At 20.1% G+C, this 22,768-nt stretch overlaps 3 protein-coding genes across 3 annotated transcripts; 1 reads left to right on the forward strand and 2 right to left on the reverse strand.

The window, feature by feature from the left end:
* Window positions 1-925: 925 nt before the first annotated feature.
* Window positions 926-17,989, reverse strand: PF3D7_1023100 (dynein heavy chain, putative; the record flags this gene model as incomplete). Its single annotated transcript, XM_001347472.1, has 1 exon — window positions 926-17,989. The coding sequence occupies one exon, from the start codon at window positions 17,987-17,989 to the stop codon at window positions 926-928; it is 17,064 nt and encodes a 5,687-aa protein (XP_001347508.1).
* A 1,670-nt stretch (window positions 17,990-19,659) lies between these two features.
* Window positions 19,660-20,631, forward strand: PF3D7_1023200 (orotidine 5'-phosphate decarboxylase; the record flags this gene model as incomplete). Its single annotated transcript, XM_001347473.1, has 1 exon — window positions 19,660-20,631. One exon carries the CDS (start codon window positions 19,660-19,662, stop codon window positions 20,629-20,631), a length of 972 nt encoding a protein of 323 aa, XP_001347509.1.
* A 1,025-nt stretch (window positions 20,632-21,656) lies between these two features.
* Window positions 21,657-22,759, reverse strand: PF3D7_1023300 (conserved protein, unknown function; the record flags this gene model as incomplete). Its single annotated transcript, XM_001347474.2, has 4 exons — window positions 21,657-21,682; window positions 21,898-21,975; window positions 22,394-22,523; window positions 22,754-22,759. 4 exons carry the CDS (start codon window positions 22,757-22,759, stop codon window positions 21,657-21,659), a joined length of 240 nt encoding a protein of 79 aa, XP_001347510.2.
* Window positions 22,760-22,768: the final 9 nt, after the last annotated feature.

Below are 22,768 nucleotides of genomic sequence, written 5' to 3' on the forward strand. Positions count from 1 at the left end.
TATATATATATAATATATTATATATATATATTTTTTTTTAACATGCATTATTTATTTTAGAAGTATATAAAAAAAAGATGAAAAAAAAAATGAAAGAAAGAAAAAAAAGAAAAGAAAGAAAATTTTTAGCTAGCCGCATGAACACCCAAGAAAAATGAAAAAAAAAAAAAAAAAAAAAAAAAGTGATATTATTTTCTTTACATTATTTTTAACTTATAGAAATGTATAAAAAAAAAAAAAAAATGTTAAGTAAAATATATAAAAGTTTATATACAAAAATATATAATAATTGGATGAAAATATAAATAATATATATATATAATATTTAAATATTCGATATTATGTGGAACGAAAAAAAATAATAATAAATAAAAGGTTATATTTATTAGACTTTTTAAGGCAATTTTTTTTATACATGTTTAATATAATTAAAAAAAAAAAAATAAATAATGAATTTATATATATTTTATTTTGTCGTAGTTTAAAAAAAGAGGAAATTTTTTTTTCATATATTATTATATATATATATATATATATATATGTATAATTATATATATGTAATATATATTATATATTTCTTTATGCGTTATTAAAAAAGGAGATATATAAAGCAGAATTAAGACAAAATAATATTAATTTATAATAATATATTTATTATATAATTACGTATGAAATGATATATTATTTTATAGAATATATGAAAAATGCAAGTTTTAATTCTACAAATTAAAATTATCATAAAAAAAAAAAAAAAAAAAAAAAATTAATTTTCCTTTTATATACATAAAAAATACATGAGAAAAAAATATATATATATATATATATATATGTACCATTTGCTCAAAAAAAAAAAAAAAAATCATACTTTTAACACAAATGAAATAGGAATGTCTTTCATTATTTTACTTTTTTTATCTTCACATTTTTAATCATCTGCTATATCCAAAATCAATGCAACACCTGCTAAGATCCATTTTTCTGAACTTTCCTTGGTTTTTAACTTTATATTTGTTACATATGTAGGTCCTCTCGACAAGGTTTTGTATACAGGACATTCATATACATCTGTATCTATTTTTCCCATGCTAACAATTGGTTTACAGTGTATAACTGGCATTAAGAAATATTTTTGTTTTGATGAAGAGTCACATAAGGTATTTTTTTCTACGTCATAATTTGCTCCATCTAAATATAAACCATAAATATAAGCACCTTCTTTAGGATATGAATGAATATTATTTAAAGATTTGTTAGTTACTTCAATTTGCATAATAATTTTATCTAATTCACATTTTTCATTTCTCGATAAGATTTGTTTAATTGCACTAAAAAAACTGTTTGGATTAAATAATAAAGATATATTAAAAACTTTAGGTGTTAATAAAGGATCATTAAACCATTCGGTTAGAAAAGCAATTCTTTCTTTCAAATTATTAACCCAGGATGATAAATTTCGATTACTTGAATAAGAATTATTTTTCCATAATTCTGGCAATTTATCTTTATATAATGCATTCATAAGAGATTCGATTTTACTTGTCATATTAATTTCACCTTTAATAGCTAAATTCAATTCTTTTAAAGAATTTTTCATTACACTAGTTAAAGAATTCATTAAAGTACATTCTTGAAATAGAAAATATTGTAAAGGAGTTATTTGATCATCTGGTATAGATTTCATAAGTTCTTCCACATTAAAAAAGATATTATCTATTTCACTTAATATTTCGGATAAAATATTTGATGTTTTATTTTCCTTAGTCTCACCAGTTGTTAATTCTTCTACAAAGGTTGATGTTTCTTTAAGTTTTAATTTTAATATATTTTTTAACAATTTAATACTTTCATTTGTTCTAAAATTCATTTCTGCATGTTGATTTAAACCATATAAAATAGAAGATTCAAATATTATTTGTGTATCTATATATTTTAAAATTTTTTCATAAGAATAATTATTAGGACTAAATAATTGTATATTTTTAGAGAATGGTATTAATTGCATTCCTTCTAATGATTGTTCTTTCATAAAATAATTTAAATATGTTTTACATATCAACATATCTTTATCATTAACAATATGCCCACCATACATAATTTCACCAAAAATATATTTTAAATCGTTCCATGGTACTTTTATAGAATTTTGATTATCTAAATAATTAAAAAGGACTTTCGCACTATCTCTTAAATCACTTAAACTAAATGGATACTTTATATTAAATCCTTGTGAACCGAATTTTGCTCTTTCAACAATTATGGAATGAAAATAACATAATGAAAACAATATATTTTTGGTTCTTAAATCTTTTTCTTCATAATCATCTGGTGAAAAAAAAGTGAATGCTCTTTTTAAATTTTCTTTAAAACCTGTAGGAGCTTCATTCGTTAATTTAATAGATCTTTCTAATATACTGATAGGAATATTTGTTGTTATTTCTGATGTTAAAAAACATCTAAAATTTGGATGAGAACCTTCAGTAGCATATTTATCTATTACATTTTCTAGAATTAAATTAAATTTTGCCATTAAGTGTATATTTTCTAAAACAATCCAATGGCCTTCTTTATGTGATAACTCTAATTTTGATAAAGCAATTGATTCTTGTCCTTGTCCTAAGGAAACTACATGCAAATTTTGGTTTAAATAGAATTTATATTTTTTTCCTAATATTTCTACATATTTTATAAAATCAGAACCAGGTGTTAATATAAATAAAATTGGTGTTGAATTAACCATAAAATTATAGGAAGATTCTAATGTGTCAACAAAAGAATTTTTTTTCTCCATAATTTCTTCACTATTTGGTAAGATACTTTTAATATATTTTTCTAAAGTGACTGTTATTCTATCTGGTCGTAAGGATCTAATAATTAATAATTTTTTGAAAGAATAATTATTTAATTTTTTCCATTCTAAAGGTAATTTACATATTTCAGGTTGTATTTCTGAACACCACTGTTTAAATTTATGTTGTGCATCTATATGAATATTATTTGATAAATTTTCAAATTCTTTAAATTTGGATAATATTAAAATATTTTCCCAACAATCATCACTAAGCCATTCTTTTAATGGGTTTTCTGTAACACCTTTACCTCTTGGAGGTTTTAAAAAGAAATTTAGATAATCCATATTAAAATCTTTATCATAAATTTTTTTCTTTTCTAATAATTTAAATACAAATATACAATTAAATAAAAGTTTATCTTTTTCTAACAATCCTCTATTAATCCATGAATATATCGTTTTTCTAAAAGATATAATTAATTTATTCATATGTTCATCATACACATTATTAATATTATTATTATTATTATTGTTATCATCATTATTGTTGTTATTATTTTCATCATTATCATTAAGATATATTTTAGAATCGTAATATTTATCATCATGTTTTTGTAAATGTCTATGTTCACCATTATTATTATTATTATTATCATCATCATCATACATATGATTATTATTTGATATTTGACTATCTAAGTTTTTATTAGATAACATTTTCATACTATCACTATTAACAACTTCAATAGATTTTAATAGTAGATTAATAAAAGAATCCAAAGAATATTGATACATATAATTAATATTATGCATAAGTATTAAAATAAAATAAACAATAGAAGCTTCATTAGCAAGAGTTCTATATAATTCTCTAGTTTTATTAATTTCATTTTCTGTATTAATTGAATCTGCAACTTGTTTTTGTATATTAATAGAAGTATCTTTTGTAGTTTTTAAACTATTAATTAATGAAATATTATCTATAATTGTTTTTGAATCAACAGTAGATAATTGATATAATATTTCATCTTCTAGATTATTTAATATGATTTTATATTCATTTCTATTTTTTACTAATATTTGTTTCTGTTTTTCTAATTCTGGTTTTTCTATATTTACAATTATAGCTAATATTTGTTCTTCTAATCCTTCACAAGTGACACTAAAATTGATTAAGGTACATTGGCTATTGACTTCAGGTTTAAAATGTGGATTACTTAGTTTAGTTTGTAAAATGAGATTAAAAAAATTAACTTTGTATAAATTTTCGCTGGAAAAAGCTTTATTCATATTTTGTGAGTTTTGTTTATGATAATTTTTATTTGAATCTCCTGGTTCATTACCATAATTATTTTGATTATCTATTGTAATATTGTTATTATCATTATTTGTGTTGTTTATTTGGGAGGCACCACTATTATTGATAGTAATATTATCATTATTATTATTATTATTATTATTATTAGTAGTAGTAGTAGTAGTAGTAGCAGTATTACTATTAATATTAGTTTCAAAAAAAGACTTGATTTTATCAATTCTATTTATAGCATTAGGATAATTAAATAACATTTCTTCATTATCAATTTTTATATATATATCATTTCCCTTTTTAATAAATTCCCTATTTAATAATCCATCAATAACATTATCAATTTCTTCACTAATATTTTCAATTATTAAATATCCCCCTTTTGATATAACATTTTTAATTTTTTTAATAAAATGATCACAATTAAATTGAAGAACGGTAATGTTATTTCCTCCTTTTGCCTTGAGCCATTTTAATCCTTGTAACTGAGGATCAATTAATAATGGCCATCTATAACAAGTACTAACAATTAATGCATTTTCTATACTTATTATATCTTCAGGTAATTTTTCATTTTTCCAAGTAGCTATTTGTATATCTTGAACCATAATATCAATAGGAGATGTAATATTATTAATAAGAATATTACTGTTTTTTATATGTTCTAGCCATAAATGTTTCCATAATTTTATTCTGAAAGAACTTGAAAAAACTCCTAAATATGTTATAAAGGAGGAAAGTAATAAACAGTCACCATATATAAATTTTTTATTAGAATTAATTATAGCAATTTCATCAGACCATCTTGAATATTCATCAGATAACATATTTACTAAATTTTCAGCTCTATTTAATTTGTCTTTTGATTCATTATATATTTTTATTACATTATTTTTTTCTTCATTGACTTCATTCATTTTTCTTCTTAATTTTTCAACACTATCTGTTAATTCTTTTACTTTATTCTCTAATTGATCTAATTTTTCTTGTGCTTTATTTTTATTGTTAGTTGCTTCTTGTAATTTATCCATTAAAGGTTTAACTTTTTTATATACTTCATTATATTTTACTATATTTACTAACCATAAAGCTAAATAGGCACAAGCTGAAGATTTGGTTTTCATCATCTCATAATTAAAGAATTTTTTTTGAATAAAAGGTGTTAATAAATTTACAGTTTCTTCATCCATATTTTCGGCATCAAATTTTTGTAACTTACTTAAAAACTGAGTAGGATTATTCATAATTTTCTGTGCAAATTTCCAAGAATAATTTTTAATTTCTTTTAATGCAATTAAAACTGCATGTGTAACATCTAGACATTCTTTTGGAGGATTCTGTAATGATTTCAATTCTTGAATAGCTGATTTAGTTATACAATTAACAGCATCTTTAGCTTTATTCATTATAGGTAAAGCCTCACTTAATTCTTTATCAGCTTTTAATTGTATTTCTATAGCTTCTTTAGTAAATATTTCTGTTTTTTTTTTCTCTTCATTAACAATTTGCTGTTCTTTATTAGTTACCTCAGTTGCTTCTTTTACTTTATTCAATATTTCATTGACTTCAATTTTTTTCTCTTCTATGTTCGTAATTTTTATTTCAATTTCTTTTTGTAACAGTTGAACATTTTCTCTAGTACTAGTTAGGGCTAATAACCCTTTATTTAATCTTTCTACAGATTTCTCAATTTCAAAATTTTTGACATTTAACAAATTCTTATAAAAATAAATATATTCTAAAAAGGTTTTAGGAATAACATAATTATATCTAATTTTTTGTTCTAAATATTTTTTATTCATTTCATTAGTACTTGTATGAACATATGCCATATGTTCACAAATTTTTTTTTTCAGATCTTGTTTGATCTTTATATCACTTAAAAATTTATTCGATACATTAACAAGAGCTTCATATGGCCATGGTAAAAAATAAATAAAAGAAAAATTAGAAAGAAATGAAGGAAATTTAATTAATCGATCCCTGTATAAATTACTAATAGGTGAATGAGTGATAGCAATTTTAAAATTTGTTTTTATTTTATTAATATAATAATTAAAAACATCTTCATTACTTTCTCCTATATTTAAATATTTTATTTGATTACGTATAGAAGAAAATATACCTAAATATTCATCTTTTGTAAATAAATCATTACATAAACCAGTTGATGTTAAATCATTTATATAAGGAAGAAAAGAATCTAATATATCATTTTCTTTCAATAATAAGACATGTACATTTCCTGGTTTTATGGCACATTTTAAATGAAATTCTTGTAAATCTGATTTAAAATTATTAACATCATAATTATTATTTGTTGATATATTTAATAAATTTAAAGAATTAATAAATATACTTAATTTTATTAAAGATTGTTTTCCAGATCCTCCAAATCCAATCAACATTAAATGTGATATATTAAAATCAAGAATTCTACATATTTTACATATTTGAATAATTGCATAATCAAATAAAACTAATGGTAATTCTACATGTGTAGTATTATATTCATTCAATTTTTCTGTTAATACTTCTTTTAATACATAAAATTTTTTTACATTTAGATACATTTTATCTAATCCATTTCTAATAGATATAAAAGATGTAAAAATATTTTTGTTTAAATCATATATTAAATTTTTTTCTTTTACCTTCACATTAATATTATTATTATTGTAACTATCTGTGTTAATATTATTACTTTTTTTCATTTTCATAATATTGTCTTTATCATTTGAATTATTTAGATTATTTGACATGTCTAAATGAGTTTTTTCAACGGTTCTAACATTAATACCATCACCATTATCATCACCATCAATATTATTATTATTAACATTTCTGTCATTTTTGAAGCCATTATCCATATTATTATTATATGTATCATCATCAACATTATCATTTTCATGAAATGTTAAAGACTTATTAGATGTAATATCCTGACCATGTTCAACATTATGTGGCTCATTAGTACTATCAAACATATCTATATGTTTTTCAAAATCTTCTTTAAAGAATGGGAAATATTGCTGAACTAATTTATTAAATAATTGAGTAAAAATATTTATATGATCATCAGATATTAACTTATTTATATATGCATGCTGCATTTCATGAAATACAATCATAAGAAATTTAAATTGATTATTATATATATCTGGATTAGTACATTTTATTATATTATAAAATATTGTATGTATATCATTCAAATTAAATAAATAATGAGGAGCTAGATTAGACAAATTAAATGATATATTCTCTGTTATATTAGTATATAAATCATAAGAAAATGATATAATATTATTTAATAAACATTTTATAGAATCATCAAATTTAAGTAAATGTTGTTTTAATATTATTTTATATATATTTTCAAATGTTTTCATACTTATATCATCAATATTTATTATACTAAATTTATTCTGAATTCTTTTATCTATAAGTTTGTTTGTATTATTATTAATAGTTCCTATAAAGGATATATCATGAATAAATTTCTTTTCATCTAAGTTATCTCTATCATATATTAATTTATATGTTAATAATTGTCTTAAAAATTCTAATGTCTGTTGAGTATCACAATTGTCTTTGGCAGTTATATTTAAATCCTCTAGAAAAAATATGTGTTTCTTTTGATTAGGAGGACCATAGGTTCTTGTATTTCTTTTTTCCACATTATTTTCTATGATTTTTTGTAGTACGAATGAATTTGTATAATAATTTATACTTATAATTGTATGAGTAAACTTTTCAATATTCATATTTATATTATTCTTAATACATTTCGTTTTTCCTGTACCATTATTTCCATATACTAATATTGCTTGATTTCTTTCTAAACAATATTTTATCATTTTTTCAATTCTTATTAATTCTATGGTGTTTATATATATATCATCATAATTATTTGGTAACATATTTTCAATATAGTTATTAATTGCCTTTTTTTTCTTTTTCTTATTTTTTATTAACTTTTTCTTTTTCTTTTCATCCATATTGTCATGTGTGTCATCCATATTGTCATGTATATCATCCACATTTTCATTTGTGTCATCCATATTTTCATTTGTTTCATCCATATTTTCATTTGTTTCATCCATATTTTCATTTGTATCATCCATATTTTCATTTGCATCATCCATATTTTCATTTGCATCATCCATATTGTCATCTTCATCACCCTCTAGTACCACTTCATGTTCATAGCCCTTTTCCTCATTTTCCATCTCAGAAGTTTTCCATTTTAATTTCTGAAGAAATAAAATATCTTCATCTAAATATTCGCTCAAGTGTTTCCAATTATTTTCATATATATTATATATATAATTACAACAATAGTCATTCCCCATTTTTACCTTTAAATTACTTTTAATATTGTTACTAAATATATTTTTCGAATTCATAATTTTATCATCTATTATCAAATTGTTTATTACCCACATGTACGAGTTCATAAAAAAACAATTATAATAATCTTTTAATATTTCATAATTATAATTAATTTTATTTATTATATTTTTTTCTTCATTATTTATTAAATTTTTTGTATTCATTTTTATATCATCTACATGATTCATATTTTTTTGATGTTTTAATTTAGATTCATTATCATTTGTTATTATTTTATCTTTGAAAGAATTTGTTTTTTTGTCCATTTTTTGAGATCCTTTTTCATGTGTTTTTATATCTTTATTATGAATATCATTTATTTCTTTTGTATCTTTATCTTTTGTTGTTTTATCTTTTCTTTTCATGTTGGAATTCGATAAGTCTTCTCTATTATTTTCATTTTTCATAAAGGTTATTTCTTCATTTTGTTTGTTTTCGATTTTTTTTATGACTTCATTAATATATTTTTCATATTTATACAAGAAATAATCAATATAATTACATATAGATTTTACAATATCTAAGTTTGAAAGATCAAAAGCAAATTTACATTGTTTTCTTAACATGTCTATATTTTGTGAATAGAAAATATTGAATAGATAATAAAATTCCGTTTTTGCGATATTATTATTTAACAAATTAATCCATGAACTTATAAATAATTTATAACTAATATCTCCTTTATTAATAAAAAGAACTCCACCTCTACTAACAGTAGCAGGTGATGCATATTTCATATTTGTGATTTCAAAAAATAAGTGCATTTCTTTAGTAAAGGGTATTCTTTCATTACTTACTAATGTTAATACTTTATTATCATCCATTACAGTATTCATACTTTCTATCCATTCAGCATCTATATTACCATCTAATAAAGTTATTTTATGTTTTATATTTTCATTATATGGACTAATATTTCTAGACATTTTTCTCATAATTGATGATAAAGCACCATCAATCCATTCATTGTTTTTTGTTAAATATCCATAAAGTTCATATGATTCAATAGATTTAGGATTTATAATTTCATATAAACATTTTTCATTTATTTTATTTAAACTTTTAATTAAAATATCTATGACACTAGATTTCCCACACCCGTCTTCTCCCAATATAAATACACAATGTCTTACATCCATTAAATCCTTGAGTTGTTTAACTTTAAGTATGAAATTATCATCTATTTGTAAATTTGATTCTTTCAAACATATTTTTATGGCATCATCAAAATTGTGAATAATGATTCTTTTTTCTTCGTTCATAAATTTGTTCTGTTTTAAATTATCTATTTTATTTGAATCTTTATCATATTCTTTATTATTTATATAATTTTCATTAACATTTTGATTAGCTATTATATTTGTTTTTTGATTTAATTCATTTATATCACTTTTTTCATTATGTGCTTCATCGTATATTTGTACATCCTTTTTAGTTTTATCTATTTGGGAGATATCTTCACAAATATCATGTTGATAATGTGTGAGTAAATTTTTATTCGTTTCATAATTATCTTTATTAATTGATAAATGATTTTTGTTATCATTTGCATTTGTAAAATTTTGTGTGATGCTACTTTTATATTTATCTATATTATGATGAATATTTTTTTTCTTTTTATATAATTTTTTTTCCTCATCTTGTATAATATATGTTTGTTGTTCTTGTTTATGTTCTTCATCATAATCATTTTCTTTTTCTTGATCTTTTTCATCGAATATATTACAATTAACATTAGGAAAGAGATCATTAATTAATCCTAAAAATATAGGTATATCTTCATATGTAATTTTAGGTATGTTAAAATCTTTTAAAGCTTTCATTAAAATAATTTCTTCATCGAAGTTAGCATATTTTCTTTTTAAGTTTCCAGCTTGTATTAATACTACTTTAACAGCTCTTAATCCCCAATCATAATGAATATTTTTTTGTAACAATTCTTTACATAATTGATATAACTCAACAAATTTATAAGATAATTTATTTGCTTTAATAAATCCAAAAGACATTAACATATTTTCACAAATAAATTTGATATCAGGTACAATCATTGAACATGATCTAAATAAATTTTTTAAATTTTCAGGTAGTTCGGTTCTTCCTGCATATCCAGGATTCATAGTTATAAAGAATCCACATGTTTTCTTTAATACTATTTCATCATCAATAAAATGAAACATGGTTTTTTTCTCTTTAATAGCATCAAATATACATTTAATTTGAGTACTAACAACTGATAATACCTCTATACTTATTCTATTAAATTCATCAAAACATCCCCAAGCTCCTGTTTGCGATAAACCTATACATATTTGAGACATATTAAAATAATTCATTTGGTTACTACAATTAAATATAAATATAGCTATTCCAATGGCTTTAGATAAATCCTTTGTAGTTTCTGTTTTCCCAGTACCAGCCGGACCTGCTGGTGCACCTCCTAATATTAAATTTAATGCTTGTGTTAATGTAATATAACATTTATCTGTTAAAGGGGTTATTACTAATTTTCCTGAATTTCCTATATATTCATATAGATATTTCGTTTTAAAATCACATAATTTAATTTCACATGTATAATTATTAATTTTTTTATCATAAACCCAATAATATTTTAATTGTGCTTGCCAATCAAAAGAAGTACTATCGGAAATTTTTTTTTTTATAAATGATATTATAACATCTCTTGTATGTACATCTAATATAATTAAAGATAATAATTTCGTTCTTATATTATAATCATCTGTTTTTTCAACTAATTTTATTAATTTATTAATTCTCTCAATTAATACCTTTTTATAATCTACAAAAGCTGATTCATTTCCATTTTCTAATTCATCAAAACATTTATTTATTTCTTCTGTTACAATAATTTGATTACATGTACATACTACTTGACTAATATAATTCGTTATCATAGTCTCATCTCTATTCTGTTCATCTAAATTTTCTGAACATATTTTTGCATTTTCTAATATACTTCTAATTGTTACTTTTAAATGAGTTTCCAAATCTTTCAAATAATTTTCCACATTTCCTTTTAAAACCAGTTCGTTCAAAAATTCTAAATGTTCATTTTCGACACTATAAACACCTTTAGCTATATAATCTTTGGATTCACACGTTTTGATATCTTTGCATTTTTTATTTTCACCCTCATATGTTTCGTCTTCCTCTTGCCCATAATATGAGGCATCATTTGTATAACCATTCATTTTGTCATCTGTATAACCATCCATTTTACCATCTGTGTTAACATTCTTTTGGTCCTTTTGATCCTTTTGATCCTTTTGATCCTTTTGATCCTTTTGATCCTTTTGATCCTTTTGATCCTTTTGATCCTTTTGGTCCTTTTGATCCTTTTGATCCTTTTGATCCTTTTGGTCCTTTTGGTCCTTTTGGTCCTTTTGGTCCTTTTGGGTTTCACTTCTTTCCTCATTCTTTACCAAATCATTCTCTTCATTTTGTTCATTTAGTTCCGACACAGGCCCCCTCTGAACAAGGTCCTCCTTAAATTGTATGGTTTTTATAGCATTAAATACATCATTTATATAAGGGAGTATTTTGAAAGGGTTTTTTCCATTACTTAATATATCCAACAAAGCAATATTAGATAAGAAGTAAAAACGTGGGAAAGCTTTTTTCTTTTGATCTAAATAATCATTTAAAGCTTTTTCACACAATTCAATATTTTTAAAAAATTTGCTTAATAAATAGAATAAATCTTCATTAAGACATACTTGTAAAACATTTTTTTGTTCTGCTGCACTATGTATGATTTCTTTATATTCATTTTCGATATTAAAAAACATTTTACTTTCCTCAGGAAGTTGTGAATGTATATCTTCTGAATTTAAATAGATAGGTTGTAGTCGTTCAAATTTATTCAGAAACTTTCTCCATATATTTATGACTTCATCAATTTTTTTTAAATTTTCTTGTGTATTTAATATAGTTTCTTGAATAAATAAAATAAATTTCTTTTGATTAATAAAGAACAAAATTTCAGAAGTATGTACATCAACAATTTCCAGAATCATATCCATATTAGTTATTTGTATATAATTATTTTTTTTAAAGAATTCAAAATTCATTTCTTTCCATATAACATTTATTTCTTTAATTTTATTTTCAATTTTTTGTTCTTTTTTAGCTTGTTCAATAACATCATGTACTGCATCTACATGTTTATATAATTTGAGATCAAAGAATCCTTGAAGAGTTAATTCTTTATATTTTATTTGTATATTTTTATTAAGAAAAATATTATTATTTGTTTCTTTTTCATTATCATATGTATTGTCATTATTTATTTGTTCTTCTTTATTAAAAGTATGAATACTCATAATAGATGTTTTATTATTATTAGATAATGGTGTATTTAATAAATCTGTATTATTAATATAATTGTTTTGATTATTATTATTATTATTATTATTTTCTTTTTTTTTTGTATACAAATTATTGATGTTTCCCGATATGTTTATAATAATATTCCAATGTCTATCAAATATACATTCATTATTTAGATCAACCAATAAAGGTAATATAGAAGATAATTTTTTTAATTCTTTAATAATATATTCATATATAGATAAATGTTTTAAATCAAAAAAGTTTTTTCTAATATATAATGATATAAAATCAATTAAATAAATATTACTATTAACATCAATATTTTTCCATAATTTCTTTTTTTCTTGTTCTATAAAAAATATTATACTATTTACTAAATCCCATAAATGTTTAAGATCTGTTAATTTAATATCAATTTGATCTAATTCATCAAAAATAGTAATATCTATTTCAAATAAAATTTCTAATTCATTATGATATTTTTGTTTATCTTTATAAGTTTGAAAACTTTTTCTGAATTCATTAATTTTTTCATATGGAAAATTATATATATCTTTAGGTGTACTTGGTATATTTTTAAAAATATGTTTTTTAAGTTTAGTTAATTCCTCTTTAAAATCTTTTATTTCTAATTTTATATTTTTTATTTCATTATTTTTATATTTCAATATTTTCTCTTTTATATCATTATATTGTATTTCTACTTTCTCTTTATTCTTTTCAATATTATCTAATATATCATTATATTTTATAATTATATCTAATTCTTTTAAGTTTTCCATAATTTCTTTAATCTTTTGAAAAATTAATGGGATAATTTTTCTGCTCAATTTTACGCTTCGAAGGTTTCTCATTAGATTGTAAAATATGTCTTTCTTTTTGTTTATATTTGATACATTTGTCTTTTCTTTCTCTTTCTCTTCCACTTCATTCTTAAGAGCATTCTTGTTTTTATATCGCTTGGATTCGTCATAAATATTATTATTATCATCATCATCAAAATCAATCATTTTATCATTATCATCCAAATCAATCATTTTATCATTATCATCAAAATCATTCATTTGATTATTATCATCATTCATTTGATTATTATTATTATCCATTTTAGAAATATCCATATTGTCAATACTTTCCTTCTTAAGTCTAACATTTTTTTCTCCTTTTTGAAGACCAGTGTTGGTCTCCCCTTTTTCCAATATTTCCTTTTTGGAATCGCCTTTTTTACTAAAAAAATCTACTATACTTATTTCCTTCAAATTGTTTATAACATTTTCATAAAACGAATTAATAGAATATACTACATCTTTTACAAAATTTTGAAGATATTCACTATATAGAGATATATTTTTTTTAGTAAAATTTATTAACTTTTCTACAAAATTTTCAGAATAAAATAAAATAAAATTTATAGGCTCATATGTTTTTAAATGATAGAATTTGTTAAGGTCTTGTTTTAAGGTTAATATTAATTTCTTATATGCTAACACATTTGGAAATAAGTAAGGTATATTAATATTTATTAATTTTAAAGAGTCCTGAAAATTATTATTATATTCAAAATAAGTAGGATATAATTGTATTTCGTTTTTTTTTTTAAAAGAGAGAAATTCTTTCTTAATATCAATTTTCCATATATGTTCATATTTTGTTAAACTATGTAAATATTCATAACTCTTTTTAATAGTACTTTGAAAAAAATTTTCTATTTTATTTTTATTATAATGAATACTTAAACTTAATAAAATTTCATTTAAATAATCACCACTTTTTATATCTATTCTTCTAATACCAGAACATAGATTCATAAAATCATCTATCCATTTATAAAAAATTGTTTCTATACAAAATGTTTTTTTACTTGTTAATTTTAAATCTAAATTAAGCTTATTTTCTATAAAATTAATTCTTATAATAAATAATTGTTCATCTCTTTTTGTACATTTCATAACATCATATAAATTATTAAATAAAAAATTGGTTAAATGTATTAATTTATCTATAATTATATTATTTAAAAATTTTAAATAATTTTTCCACATGATATTATTTTTCTTTATTTTTAAAATATCATATGACTGCTTAATATTCATATTGATATTTTTAAAATCATCATTTAATTTCCCTTTTAATATAGACATATTATTTTTATAATTATTTAAATATGTATATATATCTTCATTCCTTTTCCGTTTTTCAATAATAGATTTCTTAACCCAGTTACTGGTTACATTTAATATAGATACAATATTATTATGAAGAGTAGAAATATTATTATATATATCAGACATATCTTTATCAACACTTTCAATATATTCATATATATTATCATCTGACCATTTTAATTCTTTTACACCTTTTAATAATCTATTCTTTATATTATTCATTTTTTCTTCAAATAATTCTTTTTCGACATCTAATGTTTTAGTTAAGACACTATTATATTTTTTAGTAATATTATTTAAAATGTTAATAAATTTCTTAAATGTATTTGCTTTATTATAAATATGTAAACAATCTTCATTTACACTTAAATTATTTAAGAAAAAATTCTTTATATTATTAATGAACATAAAGATATAAGGATGGAAATTTACATAAAATAAATCATTCCTTTTTTTAAATATATATTCATTCAAAAAATTATTAACAACATCAATAGTTTCTTTAAACCACTCTTTGCTTACATCATTTATATATTTACTAATTTTCTCATTTATATTTTTATATAAATGTTTAACTTCTTCAGTTTTCTCATTTTCAAATTTTAATACTTTTATTATTTTCTTTAGAGGGAAATATTGTTGCTCAATTCTTTTTAATAATGAAGTAAATAAATTTATAACTTCACAAAATAAAGGAGAATTCTTATTTATGTTTAATCTTTTCAAGTTATCTTCAAACCTTTCTTTGATTTCTCGTTCCATTTTATCTATCTCTAGTTTGTCCTTCATTTTATTATTTACATTTATATTTACATTTATATTTACATTTATATTTACATTTATATTATTTGTTATGCTTGGGGCTTTTACATCCGGGATAGTTTCATCTGCAATGTTGGTGTTGGCTGTATTATCATCTTGAATATTATTACTTATTATATTTTCACCTGTAATATTTTTTTTGTTTATATGTTCCTCTTCAATATTATTACTTATTATATTTTCACCTGTAATATTCTTTTTGTTTATATGTTCCTCTTCAATATTATTACTCATCACATTTTTTATCCCGTCAAGGTCACATTGACCCTGTTGGAATTTATCCTCTAAAAACATTTTCTTGTTGTTTTCTATAATGGTTTTGTTTTTTATAAATAAATTATCTACTAATATAAATTCCTTCTTTAGATCTTGACATAAAAGAGAGGCATGTCTTATTAACTCTACCTCGATAACATGTATATCTCTTAATATTAAAAACGAATTTAATAACTTGATATTTTTTTTTAAATCGTTATCAAAAGAATATACAAATACACATATTAATCTTTTGTTTAATTCTTTCACTCTAGATTCAAAAATATTATATTTGTTTATAAAAATATGTTCATGTTCATTTAAAATTTCATGATTAATATCTAAAAAGTTTTCATTTATTATATTAAAATCATTAGATATGTTATGTATTTCTTCTGTCAAGTTTTTTCCTTTTTCTCCTGGAATTTCAATTTTTTCAAGTTTCATATATGTTTGATAAATTTTTAAATATTCAATAAGTATCTTTAATTTATACATATACAAACTTATGGATGGGAAATAACTATATTCTTCTTCTAATTCATTTTTTATATCATCTTCTTGATTTAAATTTTCTTCGTTATTGTTTCCATTTTGGTAAGACGATATAATATCTATATTTATATTATTATTTTTTTTTTTTTCAGGTGACATATTAATATCTAGCTCATTTCCTTTTTCAGAAGTTACTTGTATCTGTGTTTTCCTCTGAATTACATATGTGTTATGCTCATGTAAGGATTGAAGTTTTTCATTTTTACTCTTATACATTTTAAAGATATATAAAAAGTTAAGTAAGAAATTCAAAGTGTCATACAATTTAATTTTTAAAACATCAACACAATTATATATAGAATTAATAATTTCTGGAGTATTCAAGTTCTGGTTACATGAATTAATTAAAACTTTAGATAAGAAATTAAATACAAATTTACAATTTTTTATCAAGTAATTAGATTTATCTATAGATATAGATAAGGAATGTATTATAGGTGTAATATATATATATTTTTTTTCGATATCATCATCTTTATTAAATTCTAATTTTTGTAAAAAGTGTACTACTGGTTTCAAATGAGTATAAAGATCTAATATTTCCATTTTATGTTCAGATATTTCTTTTTTTATATTTTCTATAATATTTTTATAACTCGAATTTTTTTTTTTTTCTAAAATTATATTTATAATTTCTTGAAAGCTCTCTTTATCTATTTCATTATATAAATAATTAATATCTTCACTCTTGTTTTTTAGACATTTTAAAAATTCATAACAATTTATATATTCCTTTTTCTTATAATTCATAAAATTACGTAATATTATATGATAACATTTAATAAAATGTATTAAATATTCTTCGATCGTGTTAACATTTTCTTCTTTTATTTCTGAAGGAGCATAAGGTAATGTAAGTTTTTCTTCGGTTTCTCCATATATAATTCTTAAATTAAGCAAAAAATTATTAAACTTTTTTTTCATTTCTTTTAAAAGAGAAGATGAATTTATATCTTCATTTTTATTCATAAAGTTAGAAAAAAAAATTTCTAAAAAATTTCTTATAACATTTTCAGCATCATTATTCATTTCTAAATATAAAATATTACTTTGTGGGGTCTTATATATAATTAAAAATTTCTCATTCTTTCGTTTTTTATAGAGATCTAATATAGAATTATATATCTTTATACAATCTTTCTCATTAAAGATAAATAAACATTCTTCATTCTTTTCATAAAAATCGTTTAATAATTTAATTGTATTTTCGTCTTTCTTTATATTATTTATAACTTCCTCTCTAGCAAGCCCATGAATATTAAAAAATTCTAAGGCGCTTGTTAAAAGTTCTTCAACCTTAGGATTATATTCTCCATTTTCTTCATATACATCATTCTTTTTGCTCATTATTGAAAAACATAATATCTAAGAGGGTAATATATCAAGTTCAAAATACAAGGAAGAAACAAAACTTGGCGTAAGCCAAGGGATAAATAAAATAACAAAATGAAATCTGTATATAATCTTATGTATAAAATTTATTTATTATTTTTTTGGATAAAACCTTTAATGTATATATAGATCAAGAGATATAATTTTTTTTTTTTTTTTTTTTTTGTCCAGTGAATTAAATGGCTCTCTTACGATAGATAAATAAATATAAATATATATATATATATATATATTAATTTATATATTTCTTCTATTTTTACATGTTAAAAAAATATATAGTATATTATAAAGAACTTCTTAATGTCTTTTTTGCAATATATAAAAATATATATATATATATATTTTTTTTTTATAGATAAAATGTGAAGTCTCAATGATATGTCTATTTTTTATATGAAATAATAGAAGAATCACCTACCCTATAAATATAAATATATATGTATATATATTTATACATATATATTTATATATATGTATATATTTTTTTTATCTTTTTTCCTTTTTTTAACATTTCAGATGTGCACATTTTCCGAACCAGTAAATATCATGGCTATTTATTTTATACCTACGTCATTTTTTTACTATATATAAATAATATAATATATATTATTTAGAAATGAAAAAAAAGCTAGAAACCCAAGTCATATAATTCGAAGACATAAGAGAATAAAGTAATAATATATTATATATATATATATATATATATATATATATATATATATATATATAATAAAATATATCATTCAATTTTTTATTTTTTTTTATAATATTTATTAGGAACAGAAAAATTCTTTCCTTGTAGGAAAATATAATTATGAATAATAATATAAATGTGCATTTTATATTATAATTATACAAATACCTTAGAAAATAAAAAATTCATATATAATAACATAAAATATTTGTTATGAGCATTATGTTTTTCATTAATTTTATATTTCGAAAGTCATATCTTTGAAGACTTCATATTTAAGGATACTATAAGGGGAATTTATATTTGATATAATAATAAATCTTATATATATATATATATATATTTTATTTATTTATTTTGTGAGGTATATTTTGAAATATCCTTAATATATATATATAATATATATTGTTTTATTTTCTACATCTTGTTGTACGAAAAATAAAAAAAATAATAAAATGAATTTCCTTCATTAAAAAAATGGCCCAATATAAATATTATATATATGTTAAAATGATGTATTCTACATATTAATAATTTAAAAAATATTTTGTTCACATATTGATTCCACATAATAAACATATATATATATTTATATATATATAAAGATTATACATGTATTAATTTTTTTGTATTTTTTTTAAAAATCCATGGAGTTAATAAATTAAATATAATTTTATTAGAAAGAGATATTATAATAAAAAAATATAAAATAAAAAATTAAAAATAAAAAATTAAAAATAAAAAATTAAAAATACGTACATATATACATATATATATCTATATATATATATATATTTGTGATATTTCTAAAATCATTTTTTTAATTTAATTTTATTTTATTTTATTTTGTTTCATTTTATTTATTTTATTTTATTTTTTTATTGTTTTATCCTTTTAACTTTTGAATTTTTTAAAATTAGCATTTTGAAATATGGGTTTTAAGGTAAAATTAGAAAAACGAAGGAATGCAATAAACACGTGTTTATGTATTGGGCTTGATCCTGATGAGAAGGATATTGAGAACTTTATGAAGAATGAGAAAGAAAATAATTATAATAATATAAAGAAAAATTTGAAAGAGAAGTATATAAATAATGTATCTATAAAGAAGGATATTTTATTGAAAGCACCTGATAATATTATAAGAGAAGAAAAAAGTGAGGAATTCTTTTACTTTTTTAATCATTTTTGTTTTTATATAATTAATGAAACGAATAAATATGCCTTAACGTTTAAGATGAATTTTGCTTTTTATATTCCTTATGGATCAGTAGGTATAGATGTATTAAAGAATGTGTTTGATTATTTATATGAATTAAATATTCCAACAATATTAGATATGAAAATTAATGATATAGGAAATACGGTGAAAAATTATCGAAAATTTATATTTGAATATTTAAAGAGTGATTCATGTACTGTTAATATATATATGGGAACAAATATGTTAAAAGATATATGTTATGATGAAGAAAAAAATAAATATTATAGTGCATTTGTTCTTGTTAAAACTACTAACCCTGATTCAGCTATATTTCAAAAAAATCTCTCTTTAGATAATAAACAAGCATATGTAATAATGGCACAAGAAGCTTTAAATATGTCCAGTTACTTAAATCTAGAACAAAATAATGAATTTATAGGTTTTGTTGTTGGAGCAAATAGTTATGATGAAATGAATTATATACGAACTTATTTTCCAAATTGTTATATTTTATCACCAGGAATAGGAGCTCAAAATGGAGACTTACATAAAACCTTAACAAATGGATATCATAAAAGTTATGAAAAAATTCTTATAAATATTGGAAGAGCTATAACAAAAAATCCATACCCTCAAAAAGCAGCTCAAATGTATTACGATCAGATTAATGCAATCTTAAAGCAAAATATGGAATCGTAAAATGTAAAATAACTTTTTACCCTTTTTTAAAAAAAAAAAAAAAAAAAAAAAAAAAAAAAAATAATTATATAATAAACAAATGGGTTGTAAAAATCTATCTCTAAGATTAAATGTTAAATGTTAAATGATATATATATATATATATATATTTATTTATTTATTACTTACTATTTTGTATATTTTTTTTTTGGTTGATCTTAAAAAATTTTATAATTATATGAATGAAAAGTTTTGTTCAGTAAAAAAAAAAAAAAAAAAAAAAAATTAAATCTATAAACATTTGAACATATAACATATTTGTGTTTTTTTTTTATTTTTTTATTTTATTATTTTTTTTTTTTTTTTCTGGTGTATACTTGATTTAAGGAATATTTCCTTTATACTAATTAAAATGAAATCATTATAATTGTATATGAACTTCAAAAAAAAAAAAAAACTTCATATTTATTTACTTACATTTTCACATATATATATATATATATATATATATATTTTTTTATCTCCTCAGATTAGTTCGAATTATACCAAATTTTTCTTTTCTTTTGTTTTGTTTCGTTTTTAATTATTTCTTTCGAATGCTTCACACATTACTCTTAAATAGATCACCTTATCCATATTTGTATGCTAAATATTTTGATAAGGAAAAATACATAACTTTATATATACAATAACAGCAAGAAAGGCTACACCAAAAAAAAACGTACAAAATCCCACCCAGACAATAACATATGGGATATATCATAATTAAATACAAAAAAATTAAAAATAAAATGATATGATATGTTACGATATGATATATGAATGTATATATATATGAATGTATATATAAATATATATATATATATATATAATACACTAAATATTATATATTACATATACTTGTTCTTATTAAATATTATAATCGTGTGCAAATATTGAAAAAAAAAATTAAAAAATTATGAACGTTCATAATTTAATATAAAATTTTTTTTTTTTTTTTTTTATTTTTTTAAGGTACAAATAACAATTCCCTATAATTTAAAAAATCATTCTTCCGATATTTGTGTAGCCTCTATAAAATGACAAAAAAAATAAAAAAAAATAATATAATAAATAAAAGCATATACTACATATAATAAAATGCTCACATATTCTACGTAAAAAAAATATATGTTCTTTATATTTCTACATAGATCATTTATATTATGTATTATATATATAACAAGTGTAGAAATATTATTAAAAAATATGTAATATTATACACATATATATATTTTTTTTCTATACTTTCTTTCATTTTTTGTCTAAGCTCATATCTTTTCATAAGTTCTGTTACGTCACCTTCTAATTTCTTTTCACTTTCACCTTCAAAATAAAAAAAAAAAAAAAAAATTCAAAAAATATATATAGGAAATTATTAGGGTATATACAAAAAAAAAATAATAAAATAAAATTATAGGATAAATATTGGCAGGGATTATAAAATATAGTGCACTCTTTATACATACATATAATATAATATAATATAATATATTATATATATATATCATATATATATATATTATATTATGTATTTATCAAATCATTGCATGTTCATAAATAAAAAAAAAATATATATATATATTATATATATATGTTTATATTTATAAAATAGATAGTATAAAAAAATAAAACAAAAAATTAATAATATAAAACAAAAATAAATATATATACAAATATATTATATATATATATATATATATATATATATATATATATATATAAGCTCATATTCTTCACATACCAATATTATAAACTTGATAATAATTGGTTGAACAAAAAACTACTTCAAGTAAGCCTCCAATAAAAAACATTCCTATGTACAAATATGGTAGACGCTTATAAACATTTACTTTTTTTAAACTCCTTTGACCCTTAATTAGTAAGAAAAAACAAAAAAAAAATTATATATATATATTATATATACCACATGATTTACACATATTTATATAACATATAAAAATGGAAATAGCAAAACATATAAATATGATATTTTCTTTTTCTTTTTTTCCTTTTCATATACTAAAAGAAATATACTGCTTTTAATATAAAAATATATATATATATATATATATATATATATATATATATATATGTTATATACCTCCATCTTTCAATA

The sequence above is a fragment of the Plasmodium falciparum genome, assembly GCF_000002765.6.
Source record: "Plasmodium falciparum 3D7 genome assembly, chromosome: 10".
NCBI classification, from domain to species: Eukaryota; Apicomplexa; class Aconoidasida; order Haemosporida; family Plasmodiidae; genus Plasmodium; species Plasmodium falciparum.